We start from the raw sequence: 16,294 nt of genomic DNA, 5'->3' as shown, positions 1-16,294 counted from the left end.
AAATGTGACTGGAAAGGAATTATAAACATTTAGATGGCTATTAATGCAGGCTCAGAAGCATGTGTCACTTCTAATGCTGCAGTAACAACTACATCATTAGGATTATAGATTACTTAAATGGAACAGACTTTAGAATCTCCATATTGCCATTGTCAAACATTCAAAAATCATGAGTCAGACCCCAGAAAATCATGAGATTGGTTTAAAATCATAATTTTAAATGCCAAAAAGTGGGCAGTTTGAATTTGCCTTCTGGTTTCTAAGTCTTCAGGCTGCACTCATAGCACATTTTCATATGTTACTCTACAATTGTAGGGGATGCTCATTTACCTTTTAATATGAAGGATGAGATTTGTCTGACTTTAGGAGCTGGGGGTTTTAAGAAGAGTTTGAAATACTGCAAGACACACAACAAAAACCTGATAGCTGGGAACACTGGTATCCACACCTGTCTCCATGCCTTTTTTAAACAGCTATCCTGTGCCCACAGTGATGGGGCATTCTGGGTTCCCATTTCCTTCCCATTCTGATGCCTGCCACCTTGTCTGCAGTGTCCACAAACAGCAAAAGCAAACACAAAGCCTGTAGTGTCTCCTTCTCTCTGTGTTTTTTCCCCCCAGTGCTGCTTCTGTGACTGTCTACTTCTTAGACTATAAGCACTGCAGACCTTTCATTTGGGTCAGCTATGGACTGAGCATATGGTTGGCTACTAGCACATAACAATAGTTGGGAGGCTGAGTGACACAGAAGCATCAATAATCCTCATCTGAGGCCTTGTGTCTGAGTATATCAGCATGATGCACAAAATGTATGAATTAAACTCACTTGTCTGATTGAGATGGATAGCATCTCTTTTGGAGAAAAAACCATGTTGCTTATAATCATGCAGCAAGCCAGTAGGAATGGTGGACAGAGAACTCTGACTTCCTGGCCCCATGTTCACGCACACTGGCAGAACTGCAAGGCGGTAAAGGGAAGCATGTCTGTGCTGTGTGTGATCCTTTGCTTTTGTTAGCACCAAATTCATTCTGAAAATAAAATAATACCATTCCATTTTTGAGGGTAGAGAAAATAATCAATCTAGAGAAACAGGCTCAGGTGGCTGCCTGTTTGGGTTTGTAAATTGTAGAGTTAAATTGTGTAATTCTGAACGTTCCTCTTCTCCCTCACCCCATGGTACAAGCCAACTGCTTCACCCCAGCACCACATGATGGCACTGTTATTATAGCTATCCCAGGGCTTAATCCAATATTTATTTTGGTGAGTAATTTGTTTATCAGCAGGTTATTTTAATCTAATTTTGGTCATATTTGTTATACCTGACTATCTGTACCTTCCAACGATAGCAGCTTGCGTGTCTTTAAGGAAATTAGCTGGAGCCAATCTCTGAAGCATTTACTCAATGGTTATTGAAGGGAGAGGGTTAGGGAAACAGGGACCTTGTTGCATTGCTTGCTTAGTGAAATTGTAATGAGCAATTTAAAGAGACAGGCTGTGGTGACCTCCTGAGTATCTCTCTTTTATCAAGAGAATACTCTGGTACTGGCAGTAGGTATTGCAGATGACCTCTTTGCCCCCTCCCCTTTCCTTTCTCTTTATCTCTTGTCTTGCCTGTTTTCTTCCAGATGTACTTCTCCTTTCCTGGTCCTCTCCTCATCTTCCTCCCTCCACCTTTATTTAGCCACTTTTGTTCTTCCTTTCATGAAGGCATGAGGTGTTTGTGTTCAGTCAAATAAAATATCCAGTGTGATTCCCTCCCACACAGACTGGTCCTTCAATGAGATAAGCAAGTGCCCCAAGAAAGGGAAAAGCAAACATTTTGGAGCCTGTCTTTCAGGGATATGTGCACCTCAGAATCATCCACATATTTGGGAGGGTCACAAGGATAAGCCATATCTCAGTTTTGCAAAAGATGGCCTCCCCTTTGTAACAGTCTGAAGAAACCCCCGCAATCTTCCCCTTTCCCCCCAGACTTCAGGATATTTATAAATTGGCCCAGTTTCAGTTTTGGGGCTGTCCCTTGTCTCTTTTTCAGAGCACAGTAATTCAGTGTAACTTGGTCTGAGTGGGAGTGAATGTCGTTTTCATTTCTACTCCCCAATATTGTTCTTCTGAGAGGTTTCTCAGTACAGATGTAGGTACTGTCCCAGAATGGAAGGATGGCTTCAGTTCCCATGTAGACAGCTCAGTGTCATCTGTGGTTTGTCCCTAAGGGTGAAATAATGGAGCTGAGATGTTGCAATCATGTTGTTTGTGTCCCTGCTAGTGATGTGTTGCCATGTGAGGACTGCTTGTCCTGGTGGAAGGATGGTGTCTGTGTTCCCACTGGTGGGCGAACTACAGAAAGTTGAGAGACTGAATAGGAAAAAAGTCCTTTAAATTTCTGGATCCTTATGTGAATTCTCCTCCAGATTATTTTATTTAAATCTGGGTTGGAAATCTTGTACAAACTTCATTTTCTGTGGAATTTTAACACTTTGGCTTCCAACCGCAAACAGAAAGTACTAAGAATATGAAACATAAGGAAGATAAATTAAACCTTTTCTAACCTTAAAGATGTGTTTCCCTTTGAGGATAGTTCTTAGCTTGGTGGAAGGCAGGGTCGGTCTGGCCTTTTCTAAAACTTCACATGCTAATGATGCAATGATGGCCAGTAAGTGCAGGGTTCTGTGTCATGATATCTTTCTGTGAGTAACTACTTTGGCCAGTGTCAGGGACTGAAACAGAGACCTTGAGAGCTGAAGTCAGAGCTAATGCTGTAACAGACTTATCTTCTGTGTGTACTGGGCACAGAGAGAGATACATAGCACACACTGACAACTGGGATGCACTTTTGTCCTCTGTCTTCTCATCAGGGTGTTGATGCCTCAGTGCATTGCAATTGTATGCAGCTGTTCCAAGAGATGAAATAAATATTGGGTGTCTCTAAATTTCATCCTGCAGGCTGAGGGTGGAGGATGCAGGGCAGAATCAGAACTGCACCCTGAATTCTGGATGGGTGGAGAGATATGGAACCCACATCAGCTTCTGGCTGAAATCACTGAGACCACTAGATGTGGGCTCATCCCATTGTTCACTGGAGGGCTTGGCCTGAGGTGGGCACTGGCCCATGGGCCGGATCTAGCCTGCCAATCCTTTACATCACCCCAAAACCAGACTCTGTGGTTGCAGAGGAGGAAAACCTTTGGGAGCTGATCCTGCCTCCAGCAAAATCTCTCAGAGCCCTTCAGCTGGTTTCACACACTGCGCCCACCCCCAGCGAAATCTCTCTGCTCCTGTTAGCCAGAAACCAGCCAATGGAAGCTGATATATTTTCCTGGAGGCATGAGGGCCTTGCAGCTCAATTTCTCAGCTCTCATTGGTCATTTTCCACCCAATAGGTGCTGAGAGATTTTGCTGACAGCAGGGGCAGTGCATGAAGTTCTGCCCTCCCCTCCCAGGCAAAGAGCCACATGGGCAATGTTCCCTGTGAGCTGAACACTTGGGCAGCTGCCCACAAGAGATTCAGATGCCCCTTAGCTAATCAGCAGAGTGTCCACAGCCAGCAGAATGTGCTTCTGTTGGTGGTGCACCCTTGCACCTGCCATGGTGCATATAACAAAATTTATTCCACCCAGGGGGTGGAAAGATAGAGGGAACATTACCAGTGGGCTGGGGCTGCTCTCAGGCAGGAAGCCTGCCTGAGAGTGCTGCTGTTCAGGAACTGCTTAAGCAGGCACTCCCCAGCTAGAGTCTGCTTCTGGCACCACACCCCAACTTGCTCCTGGACCCTGCATCTGCTCATACAACCTGGCACCAGGCCAGAATCCTCTCCTGCACCCATCCCTCCTCACATAACTTGCAGTACCTGTCTCCTGCCCCTGGTCACAACCCCTCTTTCAGCCAAACTCCCTCGATAGCACACCTATCCTGTATCCCAGTCCCCTTCCCCAAGCTCCCTTCTGTACCCAACCTCCATCCCCAGACCCCACACTTCATCCATAGAAAAGTGTGGCCCTTGCCCACTTACCAAAATCTTGGAATGGCCCCCCATCAAAAATTACTGCCCACCCCTGGGATAGACATTTCTGGGGATGTTTGATTCAGTTTCCAGAGGGAAGCCTGATACATCTCTGGAGCAGGAATGGGCTTCCTGTGGCTGTTTGGTCTTTCCTTTAGAGGATGCCATATTCTCAGTGATTTTCAGGAGTACACAATGGGAGGTTGATTTACCCCTTCCAGTGTCTTGGGGACTGCAGGGTTAATTTAGCAGAGCATCTTAGCTGCAAACCACACCCTGGGTCTAATGAACAGGGTGACTCGCATTGACAATGAGAGCATCAGACAGATTTAAATAGCTAGACGCAAAGATAAATATCTCTCTGTTCTCCCTGGTAAGGACTAGCTTGCTCATCATATATCAGATTGACTGTAATCCAGTTACATGACTGTATGAAGCAGGTGATCCCCAGTGATCCCATATGGGCAGCTCCACAGCAGGGTGGCAGTGGCAAGGAGGGACTTCAGGAGTGCCCTCTGCAACAACCCAGAGGCCCTAATGACAGCTGACTGGTGGCAATCTGCTATCCTTAAAGCCTGTTATAGGCCGTGTCTACACGTGCCGGCTACTTCGAAGTAGCAGCGCCAACTTCGAAATAGCGCCCGTCACGGCTACATGCGCCGGGCGCTATTTCGAAGTTAACATCGACGTAAGGCGGTGAGACGTCGAAGTCGCTATCCCCATCAGGAGATGGGAATAGCGCCCTACTTCGATGTTCAACGTCGAAGTAGGGAACGTGTAGTCCTTGCGCATCCCGCAACATCGAAATAGCGGGGTCCGCCATGGCGGCCATCAGCTGAGGGGTTGAGAGACGCTCTGCCCAGCCCCTGAGCTCGATGGTCGCCGCGTGCAGCAGCCCCTTAAAGCTCCTCGCCCCCTGCCTTCCTGTGCAGGAAGCTGAGAGAACATTCAGGCAGCAGCATTGCCACGTGGCTAGCCTGCACACTCTTCTGCAGCCAGAAAAAACCCCCAGCGCTGCGATGGCCACCCCCCAGCCCCCTAAGCGCCCCCAGGGCACCTCCCCCAAGGGGAGCCAGGGCTCGCAGGCTGGCAGCCAGGCTGGGAAGCGGCAGCGGGGCCCCTCCTGGACGGAGGCTGAGCTTCGGGACCTGCTGGGGCTCTGGAGTGAGGAGGAGGTGCTCCAGGTAATGGGGAGCAAGAGGCGGAACGCGGATGTGTTCGCTCGGCTGGCCGAGGGCCTGGCCGCCCAGGGTCACCCTGCCCACACTCCGGATCATGTACGCAGTAAAGTGAAGGAGCTGCAGCAGGGTTATGCCCGGGCCTGGGATGCGGCCGGCCGATCTGGGGCCGCCCCCGTCACTTGCCCCTTTTACAGGGAGCTCAGGGCCATCCTGGGCCTCCGGCACACGTCGTCCCCTCCGGCCACTCTTGATACCTCGGCCGACAAGCCCAAGCAGGCCCCAGAGGTGGAGTCCGCCCCAGAGGCAAGCCCCACACCCCAGGGACCCCCCAGGAGCCCACCCCCGGGGCACTGGAGGAGGAGGAGGAGGAGGGGGAGTCCTCCTCCAGCGACGCTGGGCTCCGGATCGCCATCCCATCCCGGAGCTCCAGCAGGGCGTCCTGGGTCCCCAAGCCTCAAGAGCCTGTGGAGGAGCAGGGTGTTGATGGCGCGGACGACCTGCAGGGGAAGCACATGGGAGAGCACCAATGAGGGGTGTGCAGGGTGTGTGTGGCCCTCCCCTGCCAGGGCCCCCATCCCCTCCCCTCCTCTCCCCTCCGCCCCCCTCCCCTGCCAGGGCTGCCTCCCCCTCCCCCCGTGGGTCCTCTTACCTCCATGAGGACAGCCCCGACGGTGGCCTTGCCGACGCCAAACTTCTGGCCCACGGATCGGTAGCTGTCTGGAGTGGCCAGCTTCCAGACAGCGATGCTGACCCATTTCTCCACAGGGAGGACACGCCGTATGAAGGTGTCCTGGTGCCTCAGTGTGGGGGTGAGCCACTGGCATAACTCCAGAAATGTCTGCCGGCTCATGCGAAAGTTCTGGAGCCAGCGGTCGTCATCCCACTCTCCGAGCACCAGCCGCTCCCATCAGTCGGTGCTGGTGGGGTAGCTCCACAGCCGGCGGCGTATGAGGTGGGGGGGCAGGGTGCTGTAGGGTTGGGGGTTGCGTCCTCCTCCCCTGCGGGCAGCTCCTCCTCTGTGGCAAGGATGTGCTCAGCTGCCTCCTGCATGGCATGGAGCAGGGCAAGCACTGCTCCTACAGGGGCGGCTGTGTGGACCTCTGGCTGCTGCTGCTGCTGCTGCTGCTGCTGCTGGGGGTCCATGACTGTGTCGCTCGAGGTGTGCGTGCCTATGGCTCTGCAGACCGTGTGCTGTGCAGGCTGCGTGTGTCTGGGAGGGGCCCTTTAAGGGAGCGGCTAGCTGTTGCCCCGGAAGCGCTAGTCCGCCCTGTGACCCTGTCTGCAGCTGTTCCTGGCACCCTTATTTCGATGTGTGCTACTTTGGCATGTAGACGTTCCCTCACAGCACCTATTTCGATGTGGTGCTGCCCAATGTCGACGTTGAACATCGACGGCACCAGCCCTGGAGGACGTGTAGACGTTATTCATCGAAATAGCCTATTTCAATGTCGCTACATCGAAATAAGCTATTTCGATGTAGCGTGCACGTGTAGACGTAGCCATAGCGTCCCCAATCTGCCACTCAGTGAGCAAACCAGGGTTTTCCTTGAAACTGGAGACTTCTCTTTTGTGTGAGCCCCTCTCTGGCTTTACATGCATCTTCATCCACAGTGGAACATCTGGAATGAACATTCCAGCTATGCCAGGTAAATTAAGGCAAAGAATGCCTGTTATGCCATGCATGTGGTGCCATCAGTATGGCCAGGCAGAGGAGCATGTCCTCATTACCCAGTGACTGGAATATTAGTGGAAGCCTGTTGCACACTGGAGAACCAAGAGCATAAAAGGTGGAGAGGCAAAGGGCATTCTCGCACCTACCGCATGAGATATGCAAATCCACTCCAGGAGGAGCTGACTTCTTGCTACCTACAAATGTGTACACAGCTGCTTTTATCTCTGACTCATCCCCGCCATCTGTGTTTTAGTCAAAAGACAGACCTACTCAGACAGGTGCACTACATAGATGCATAGACCAACAGATAGAGACAAGTTGAAAGGTTTCTGTTTTCTTTCATGCCTTCTGGAGATGTTGACATCCCTACTTCTTTTCTTATTATAACATTGAAAAGGAATGGATGACTAGAATGAGTGAGGTTGGCCAGTGGGAAAAGAACAGGAGAGAGCTGATGGGTTGGTCCAGCAGAACCAAACTGAATATTTCATGAAACAACGGCATCTTGTTTCCTCACCAGTAATACTTGTCTCTTGTAATCAAAGTGATGGGGGTATGGACACAGAAAAATTCCCCCCATCCCACCCTGGTAACCTTCCTTTCTCCTGGAAGAAAATTCCCCACTTTAGTTCATCGTGCTAATGTTTAGATGCTACCTAGATAAGTGATACAGGAAACTGAAGAGAAGTAAATAATAAAGGTAGTTAACCATTGAATGTGTAGTGCTTTTTATGCATAATGAACAATGGGAAGAATAGAGAACTGAGGCATAGTGCAATCAGGTGTCTTGCACAAGGACAGATGTGAGTGTCACTGATAGAGTCAGGAACAGAAGCCAGAAGTCCTGATGTCCAAGTAGAGCTGGTTGGAAAAAATGGGAAAACATCTTCAAAAAATAATTTACAGGAATTTTACTTGAAACGTCTAGCCTTACCAACCAGCTCCACCCTCAGCCCTTTCACTGCTGCTATGCCCCATGCAGCAGCACTGACAGCTGCCGAGTGTCTTGGGGCAAGGTGGATGTGGGGCCTGATTGTGCACCCCAGAAAGGCTGGGGCCAAGGACAGGTAGCCCTTGGTGCCTCTCCCGAACACTTCCTTAAAGCCACAGGCAGCCAGAGAAGCACTGCTGTGGCATTTCAAAGGGGCCTGGAGCACCAGGCTCCACCTCTGCCAAGGCTGGACTTTGCACAATTGTCCCCACCCTCTCCCCTTCGATGGGCCTGGCCCCAAGCATTCTGGTACATGGGTTGGAGAGCTAGCTGATGCGGCTGTAAATTCATTCTGATTTCATTAACCTCTGTCTAAGGCAGGCCGTCCTGGGTCTGATCCAGACTGCTCACTTCCCAAGCTCTCCAACTCTGCCCTGCCTCTTCTCGTGTTTACTTGTCTTTCTAGGACTCCCTGGGTAATTCTTCAAGGAAGCCTGACTGATCGGGGCATTAGTTGTCCTTTAGGTTAGCATACATGGCATCTAGTTGAGGATTAACAGGAAACTATGAATCAAACTGTTGGGATCGATAAAGGATTCTCAGTTCATTCCATGTTTTTGGTATGTGCATGCACACCGATACCAAGTGTTGGTCAGAGGAATAACACAACTGTGGTCTCACACACACTCATGATTGCTAGAGCTGAAAACATGAGATATGTTGTCAGAGTTGTGAGCTGCAGGGTTGGAGAGCAAGAAGTAGGATGGCAGAGGCTGCTGCAGGCTTCGACTGAGGCGTATTGGGAGGAGCTGCCTGAAAGGCTTAGGATGGCAATAACTGATGGCAGATCAAGGTTGAGGTGCTTCAGCAGATTAATGAGGGCCCAGGACTGGTACAGCAATTGGGTTGCAAGAAAGGATTCATTAGCGCTGGCAGCCTTCTGAGGGCCTTCCCAGAAATGGAATGACAAAGGATGGAGCGGGTCACTTACACTAAGGTACATTGGCAAAGCTTTGAGAAGGGCACTCTGCTTTCACTCAGCCTTGTTCTTTGTGCAGTGTTTCTCTGATATTTTCGAAGAACAGATATAACACACCATATCTCATAGATATATGTCTTGAATATAAGTATACATAATGTGAATATGCTTTATGCAAAACAGGTAAAAGAACCTATTATTCAAGAGCCTGCAATCCCCTGAATGTGTATATCCTATTTGTATGCATATATTATGCTTATGTGCGAAGTTAAAAATATGAAGCGTAAACCTTATTAATCTAGAACTTCTACTGCGAGCTATTAGTAGTACTAAATGGACTTAATGGCCTGGTGCTCAAGACAATGATCTGTAAATAGATTTTTTTTGTCCTGTAAGCCCAAACTGTGGTTGGTCCTACAAAGACTTGACCATGTCACCTGGTAGTGGAATCCATCTTGAATTTGTTTTTTTCCCATTGGCATGGGGAAAAGATAACAAAGACTTCCTGCCCTGGGGAAATTCTATTTAAGGGATGGGAAACAATCATGTCATCTTCAGCTGGCTTTTGAAAACTGTCTCCCCACCACAAGAGAATACAAAAGCTGTTAGACCCAGGCCAGAGAAAAGATCAGTTCTGACATGAAGAATTTGTAACAATTTCTCTCAGTGTATTAGGTTAGCTGATGTGTTTTGTTTATTTTAGATTAATTACTTGCTTTGATCTTTCTTTTTTTTCTTGCAATCATTCTAATCCTACTTTTTATATTTAATAAAAACACTTTTGTTATTATCAGTTCCAGTGTATATAATTGTTACCTGCCGGGAATGGAATGACAGCTGTGCATCTCTCTCTCTCTCATTGATAAAGCGAGTGATCATCTTTATAAGCTTTCTTCACGTAAAACTTTCTTACAGAGTAATATGGATTTATGTGGGGTTGTGGTCCCTTTTGAGGGCTGTGCTTTTGGGTACTCTCAGATACCTATAACTGAACCATCCCAGAGCTGAGCTGGTTCAGCATCTGTTACTTTGCTGGGGGGCTGTTACCCCAACTCTGTGCAATTGTTGGGGGAGACCAGTGCTTTTGGCCCAGCAGGACAGAGTGGTGGGGTGCTCTAGAGACAGAAGGTGAGCTCAGTGGTCTGACCAGCACATGGGGTGACAGTCTCAAGGGAACTCATCACAGCTACAGGGTCCTTCCTCCACCCCTCCCAATGTCCCCTCCTTCTCTACATCACTGAGGGTGAGGTTTGCTGTCTGACCTTCACCTGCCTCAGTGACTCTCCAGTCTCTCTTGGTTGCTGACCTTTCTTTGCCCAGTCTCACTGCCTTTCTCTCTCCTCTTTAATCTCTGGCTCCCTTCTTTGCACAATCATCAAACAATGCTAGTAGGAAGGTGGGAAGTCTGTAACTCAACTATTCCCCTTTTGTTTCAGAGTCCAACAGCCGACGGGCAGTCAACAGAGGCTATCTGTGTGAATTGCTCCGGCTTTACCAGGACTGGCAACGCTGCGATGCCTCCAATAGGTTCATCCATATCCGCAGGGGTCTTCTGCTCTGTCTCAAACACATCACCAACATCCAGTCTGCCAGGGAGACTTTCCTTGGTGCCCATGGCATGGAGATCCTATTCACCTCTGTACAGGTAAACAAAGTCTGGTGACTGGACTGAGGCAGCTCAGCAGCTGCTCCCAGTTTGTGCTAGCCTCACCATGTAGAATCCTTGTGATGTTTAAGCAGTGCTGATTGAGAAATGGAATTTCCACCCTACTTTTTTGTGTGATAGTTTGACTGTTGTGTTTGTCCCAAATCAGGACAAAAATTCAAAATGTGGAATGATTTTGGAGAACAAACAGTTCAGAAATGTTGAAACATTCCATCTTTAATGCTACTCTCTGTCCATCTGTGTCTCTGCAGTGCCTTATAGGAATTCTAGGTCCAGCTCCCTTATGATCTTTTTCTTCCCTCTAGGCCTTACTCTCTAGATATCTTGGGAGATGCCTCCCTGTGGCTGAGCAGCTGCAGCATCTAATGGGATGTTTCATTTTGACTTTTTAAATGAAAAATTCCACAGAAAATGTTTATTTTGAAAAAAAATGGTTTTTGTTTGTATTTTTTCAACCAGGCTTAGTTTTAACTTTTTAAGAAGTAAGTGTAGTGCTGGCGAGATAGGAGCAGCCCTGGAGATGGGATCCTCGTGGGTTGAGAGAGGGCAAGTACAGAACAGGCAGTAATTTTCCCTCATGACCATTCTTTAGTCTGCCCCTAAGTCCAGAAGTGAAGGGACCACAGTGGCCTATTTAATACCTATTTAATGTTTCCGCTTGTCTTTGTAACTGGCAAGTGCCCTGTCTTCTTTCCTAGAACCACCACATAGTCCCAGTCCCCCAAATTTCCCTTTGTACACTGCATATAGTATGGCCCACACCTGCCAATTTCCAAACCACAAGACCAACAACCCCTACTGCAGCAGAAACATACCCTTTCCCTCTCCCCATGGTAGGAACTATATGAGTGGGATGGTTGTTTTGTCTTCAGGGGTGTGAAGAATTGGCCACTGCTGCAGCTGGGGCTAGGGGATCAGTTCTGGCAAAATTTTGATCAGGTGTGGCTCTTGTTAACCTTAAGTCCCCAGTGCACATGGTGGATGGCAGTGCTGAGAGGGAGCAATGTCTGTGACAGCCAGTCGTGGCTTGTTGCCTTTATAAACCTATAACAGTCCATAGTGCTTTCTGAGCTAATGTTTCCTGATAGTTCAGCCTGGGAGCAGCACCCTGAAAAGTGCAAATGCTAGGTCACCTTGGGTGAATAAACAAGATACAACACATCAAGAATCCCATGAAGAGAATGCTAATCCCTCCAAAGGTCAGAATTGGAGCAGAAATGACAGCTTCAGGGGGTCCCTGTTTGTTTTCTCTATCATGTGCCATGGGAGAGCTGTTGGCAGTGGAATCATCAAGGTTAATAAGCCCAAACTATCTCAGTCCCAGACAGCAAAAAGCACATTTTTGATCTTATATTGTCTCCCTGAGAGATCAAATGGTGTTTTTCCAAGTTCCTGGAGGAAAGGTACAGCCGTGTAAGGACCCCGTCCAATTCGGCATGCCCAATTAGAAACCGCACACGAGTGTGTGGATATCACACTACTGCTGATGCAGGGTCTCTTCAGCTTCCTTGTAAGAGATAGAGATCCTGGGAGCATGTGTGGACTGCAGTGATCTAACACCTGGCTCTGGAAGACAGAAGCCACTGAGAGTCCCTGTCTAGGAGGTGTTTTGACACCTTTACAAATATATTAGCTGATGACAATTCCTCCCATGATCATCTAACATGGTTATAATGATGTTAAATGGATCAGGTTTAAAAAATTCTAACAAAACGTTCTTTCTTTGGAATTTGCTGCCTTTGCTTATTTGTTGAAATTGAAATGTTTTGAGGAAACTGTTTGATTTTGGCAAAGTTCTGACAGAACCTAGGAAAGACCCCAATGAACCCTGCATGCTGGATAGATTTCTGTCAGAACCCTGCCTGCTTCCCTGACAGCTCGATCAGCTGGGATCCTCATCAGCCTATCTGGCATGCAGACAGGTAGCTGAAAGCCCAGAAGCCTTGGGAGTCTTGGCACCAAGCCTCATGGCCCTTCAGTAGCCTGGGTTTCTCGGGTTCCCTGCTCTGCAGCAGCTCATCAGCTACCCTCCTGCAAAAATGGGGCATCAATCTCTTTCATGATGAATTAAAAATATTGTGGGTTTTCTTTTTGTGTCAGAATGATAACAAGTGTTTGAAATATTGCAAATCTCTCTGAAGCAGAAATACTCTCCTCCACCATAAACTCAGTCTAGGCCTATGTTTAAAACATGCCAGTTAAAACATTAAGGAACACATCTTTAAATGTGACCTTTTGACCTAATCTAGCTGGGGCCTTAGACAGAGCTTGCAGGCATACAGATTGTGATGAGAAGAAAAAACAAAAGTTCTGTGCCTTATAAGAGTATCCTGTCGGAGATGGTAGCATGTAGCAACTTCTCTTCTTTATTCCAATAAACTCTTTTGTATCTGACATTCTGTCATCCCGAAATCTCACATACCCAGCGTTTTAACCATAAATAAATAAATAAATTGATGTTGCTCTATCATATATTGGTATATTTGTGGTGCTTTTCTGGGGCTTCCACTGATATTCTGGCATTTAAGGGCTGAATCCCAAGTCATCAAGAATACAGACACTCAGCTATTCTGCTGGCAGGCATGAAAACCTAGATAGACAGATGATAGCTGTATTAAATTCGCTGTCCTGCTCTCCCCTAAGGAGGCTGTGGTGTATATGTGTTTTGTAGCTGTGAAACTGCGACTCCTTTTAAAATTTAAAAAGGGGGTTCACTGGGTTTATGCGACTCCTTTTCTTTTCTCTGCATTGCATGTTTAATTTCCTAGGACCTCTGCCTTGGTGCAGAGGCAGCAACCATTTTCTTTTCAGAGCTTCTGTTCTTTGGTACAGAAGAGACACCCACCCCTGGCACTCTCGGAAGGAGTCTTCACTTTTAGTCTTGCTCCTTCATTTAAAATGAAAGTCCTTTGAGCTGAAAATCTGTGGTTCCACCATCTGTGTGCATGGGGAAAGCCATGGAATGGCTGGCAGAGGAAGAACCAGATGTGGGTGGGAACAGGGGCTGGCTATTGAGGAAACAGGCACGAGCAGGATAGAGCAGGAACAACAGAAGTCTGTTGAAACGATTGGCAATGGTAGTGATGCTGCGAAGACTAGAGAGAATGCTTATTTAGGAGCCTAAAGATGGCATCACCTGTGTGGGTCCTTGCCTGTGGATTGGCTGAATCCTTGCTGGATGGTGTGGGGCCTGTTACTAGGGATGGAGTTATTTGCTTCTGATGACTCATCATAGTTTCTGGCTCAGGAATGATGCATTAGACTTAAACAGGCTCAGAGCTAACTCAGTCAGAGGTGACACATCACAGCACATCTGTAAAGCTTTACCTATGCTACGTGGCTTCTAGTGACAGGACCCTGTCAGCACAGCCATACCGCTGAAGTCTGTTGGCACTTTTGGAGAAAATGAACTTTTGCAGAAAACGAAGCTGCCATTTGCCGTGGCAACACTTTTGTCTTTCAGGAAGGTCGGGGGAGGAGCAGCTTTTTTAAGCACTTGTGAGTGGCGAAAGTTTGTTGTTCAATTGCAAGAAACTTCTGCCCAGTCATTTCCATTAGAACTCTTAACACCCCTTTGGCTACGCTGACACAAGAAGCATCTGTCAACAGAAGTGACTGTCAGAAGGGATTTTCTAGCAAAACTTCCATTGACAGATTGTGTCTACACATAAAAGGAGACTGGAAGAGCAATCTGCTCTGTTGACAGAGAGCAGCCAGACTGCCCGGCCCTCTCTCGACAGAATGGCTGACCATAAGCTCTGCAAATAGGGCTTTCTGGTGAACTGGAAGCCCTGTGTGTCGACAAAAGGGCCCCAGAGCATCTACGTGGCTGTTTTGTCAAGAGGAAACTGTTGAGAAAAGTGTTCTACTGAAAGCGGAGAGGTCTAACGCTGCCTGTGGACATGTCAAGTTTTGTCGACAGACAAAGCACATTTTGTGTGTAGATGCTCTGTTGGTTTTTCTGAGAAAAGCCCAGTTTTGCTGGAAAAACCCTCCCATGTAGACAAAGCCTTTAAGTCGAGTATCGTACACTGGAAGGGTATAGTAGGAGAAAATTTGGGGGTACTGCAAAAAAAGCTGATGTTGGGTGACTAAGTAAGAAGTGCTGTCCTTTCTGGATTAGTATTTAGTCACAATGTAGTGCTGGAGAATACTGTGTCTTCTACTAATAACAAATTATTTTAAAAAAGTGTTTAACAATTAAATGAATTGCAATTTTCAGAGTCAAAACGTGAAAAAAAGTATTTTTAGTGAAATAAATCATTTAATTTGGATTTAGGGCTTTTTAAATATGTATTTTTAAATTTCAAGGAAATTTCTGAAAAAAAAGTTGCATCAGATGGAAAAATCAAAACCTCCAGGCTTTTGGCAATTTTTTTAAATGAATAGTTTGGTGAAACTGACACCAATTCACCAGCTGTTCTGGTCTCTGAATCATCATTTCATGCCAATACCTCCAGCTGAAGAATTTTGTCCCACTCTAGCTGTAGGCAGGTTTGTAGATGACTCAGTGGCAGGTGTCCTTTTTTTTCCCAAAAACAGTACTGACTTCAGTGTCTTTGAGTGGTACGAGGGGACCCTGTGCCATTTATTTATATGGATGTGCCAACAGATAGGGAATGAGCTTTAAAAGCAGATAAACTATTAAAAAACCAAGATGCTGTGCTGCCACACAGACTTCCCTGCTGTGATAAGGAAGGAAAGGATGAAAAAATGAAACACAGGAGCTATAAGGGGATGAAGCAGAACTGGCTGAATATTATTCAAATGCTGCTCTTTAAGGCTTTCATGGAAGCAGCTATTTTAATATCTGGTGGATCTGTGTAAGAGGAAAGATACAGAGGAATGGCAAATATCACTGAATATTCTTCTTCATTGGTCCCAGGATTGCCTGGATAACAAACCTCTGGATCCTATAGTAACTACAGTGTCCCAAATCCTGCGGAAGTGCTTCCCCAAGAGGCCTCTGCCTCTGGCTACGTTACACAGTTCCTATTGCTTCTCTCTTCCTGGCAGTGTCGTCTCTGAACTTCCACGTGGAGGGCCTGAAGGTAGATTGCTGACTGAAGTGGGGGGGGGGGGGGGGGCGTCAGGGAAGAAGTAGAAGGAAACAGAGAGAGAGAAGCTGATGGGGAAAATGGGAAATAGCGGTAAGGGGAGAGAGAAATCTATTTCTGCGGTTTGCATTTAAAACTTGCATGGTGGCCCCAGACTGGGTCTGAGTCCCTCACTCCAGATATTTCTGTTACGGTCAGCGGGTACTGTGTGGAGAATGGAGATGTGAGATAGTGTGTAAGTTGCATCCGAGAGGGACCTGACTTACTGGGGAGGGTCAGGGAGAAGGATATGGTGGAAACCACATGCTTCATATCTTTTCTACTGTTGCAGATGACTATGAAGATGATGGGGAGGAAGAAGTGGAAAAAGACCTTCATAATGAGGAAGTGGAACGTAAAGAGGAAGTATATATATGAGTCACAGCTTCCTTTAAAACTCTGCATGCTTTGTGAAAGAACGTGCAAACAAAACCTTGTTTGCCCAAATGTCTGGGGCAATCAAATGGAAAGGGGCACAAATGGAGTGATCTGATGCAGTTTAGATTTCAGTTGAGTGTTCTTTTCGCTATTTGCCGGCTCTGCCTATCTGAATATTAATATGTCATCCACATGACAAAATGGGATCTGTGTCCTGCCCTGCCCTTCAGTGAGCATTTTAATCAGAAAATTGGTCAAACTGTTCACTCCTATCATGGAGTCCTCAACTCCTCCCCAGAAGATCATTAATATCCATCCCTACAGAGCCCACATAATTATCTGAACTGTCCATTCCCATAAACCAATCTTCAAGGGCCCAGAAAACTTATAA

General features: G+C 47.2%; 1 protein-coding gene across 5 annotated transcripts in view; it reads left to right on the top strand.

Annotated features, from left to right (window-relative positions):
- AGBL1 (AGBL carboxypeptidase 1) overlaps positions 1–16,294 on the top strand; it is a 453,395-nt gene that overhangs the window by 92,128 nt on the left and 344,973 nt on the right. For all 5 annotated transcript variants that reach the window (XM_075007044.1, XM_075007049.1, XM_075007045.1 and 2 more), the window contains 3 exons: positions 10,200–10,408; positions 15,315–15,480; positions 15,818–15,891. In XM_075007044.1, coding sequence (XP_074863145.1) covers positions 10,200–10,408; positions 15,315–15,480; positions 15,818–15,891 — 449 coding nt within the window. The remainder of the gene's footprint in view (positions 1–10,199; positions 10,409–15,314; positions 15,481–15,817; positions 15,892–16,294) is intronic.

This window comes from Carettochelys insculpta, chromosome 12, assembly GCF_033958435.1.
Source record: "Carettochelys insculpta isolate YL-2023 chromosome 12, ASM3395843v1, whole genome shotgun sequence".
NCBI lineage: Eukaryota > Metazoa > Chordata > Testudines > Carettochelyidae > Carettochelys > Carettochelys insculpta.
Note: the sequence above shows the minus strand (reverse complement) of the source record. Positions and strands in the feature narration are given on the sequence as shown.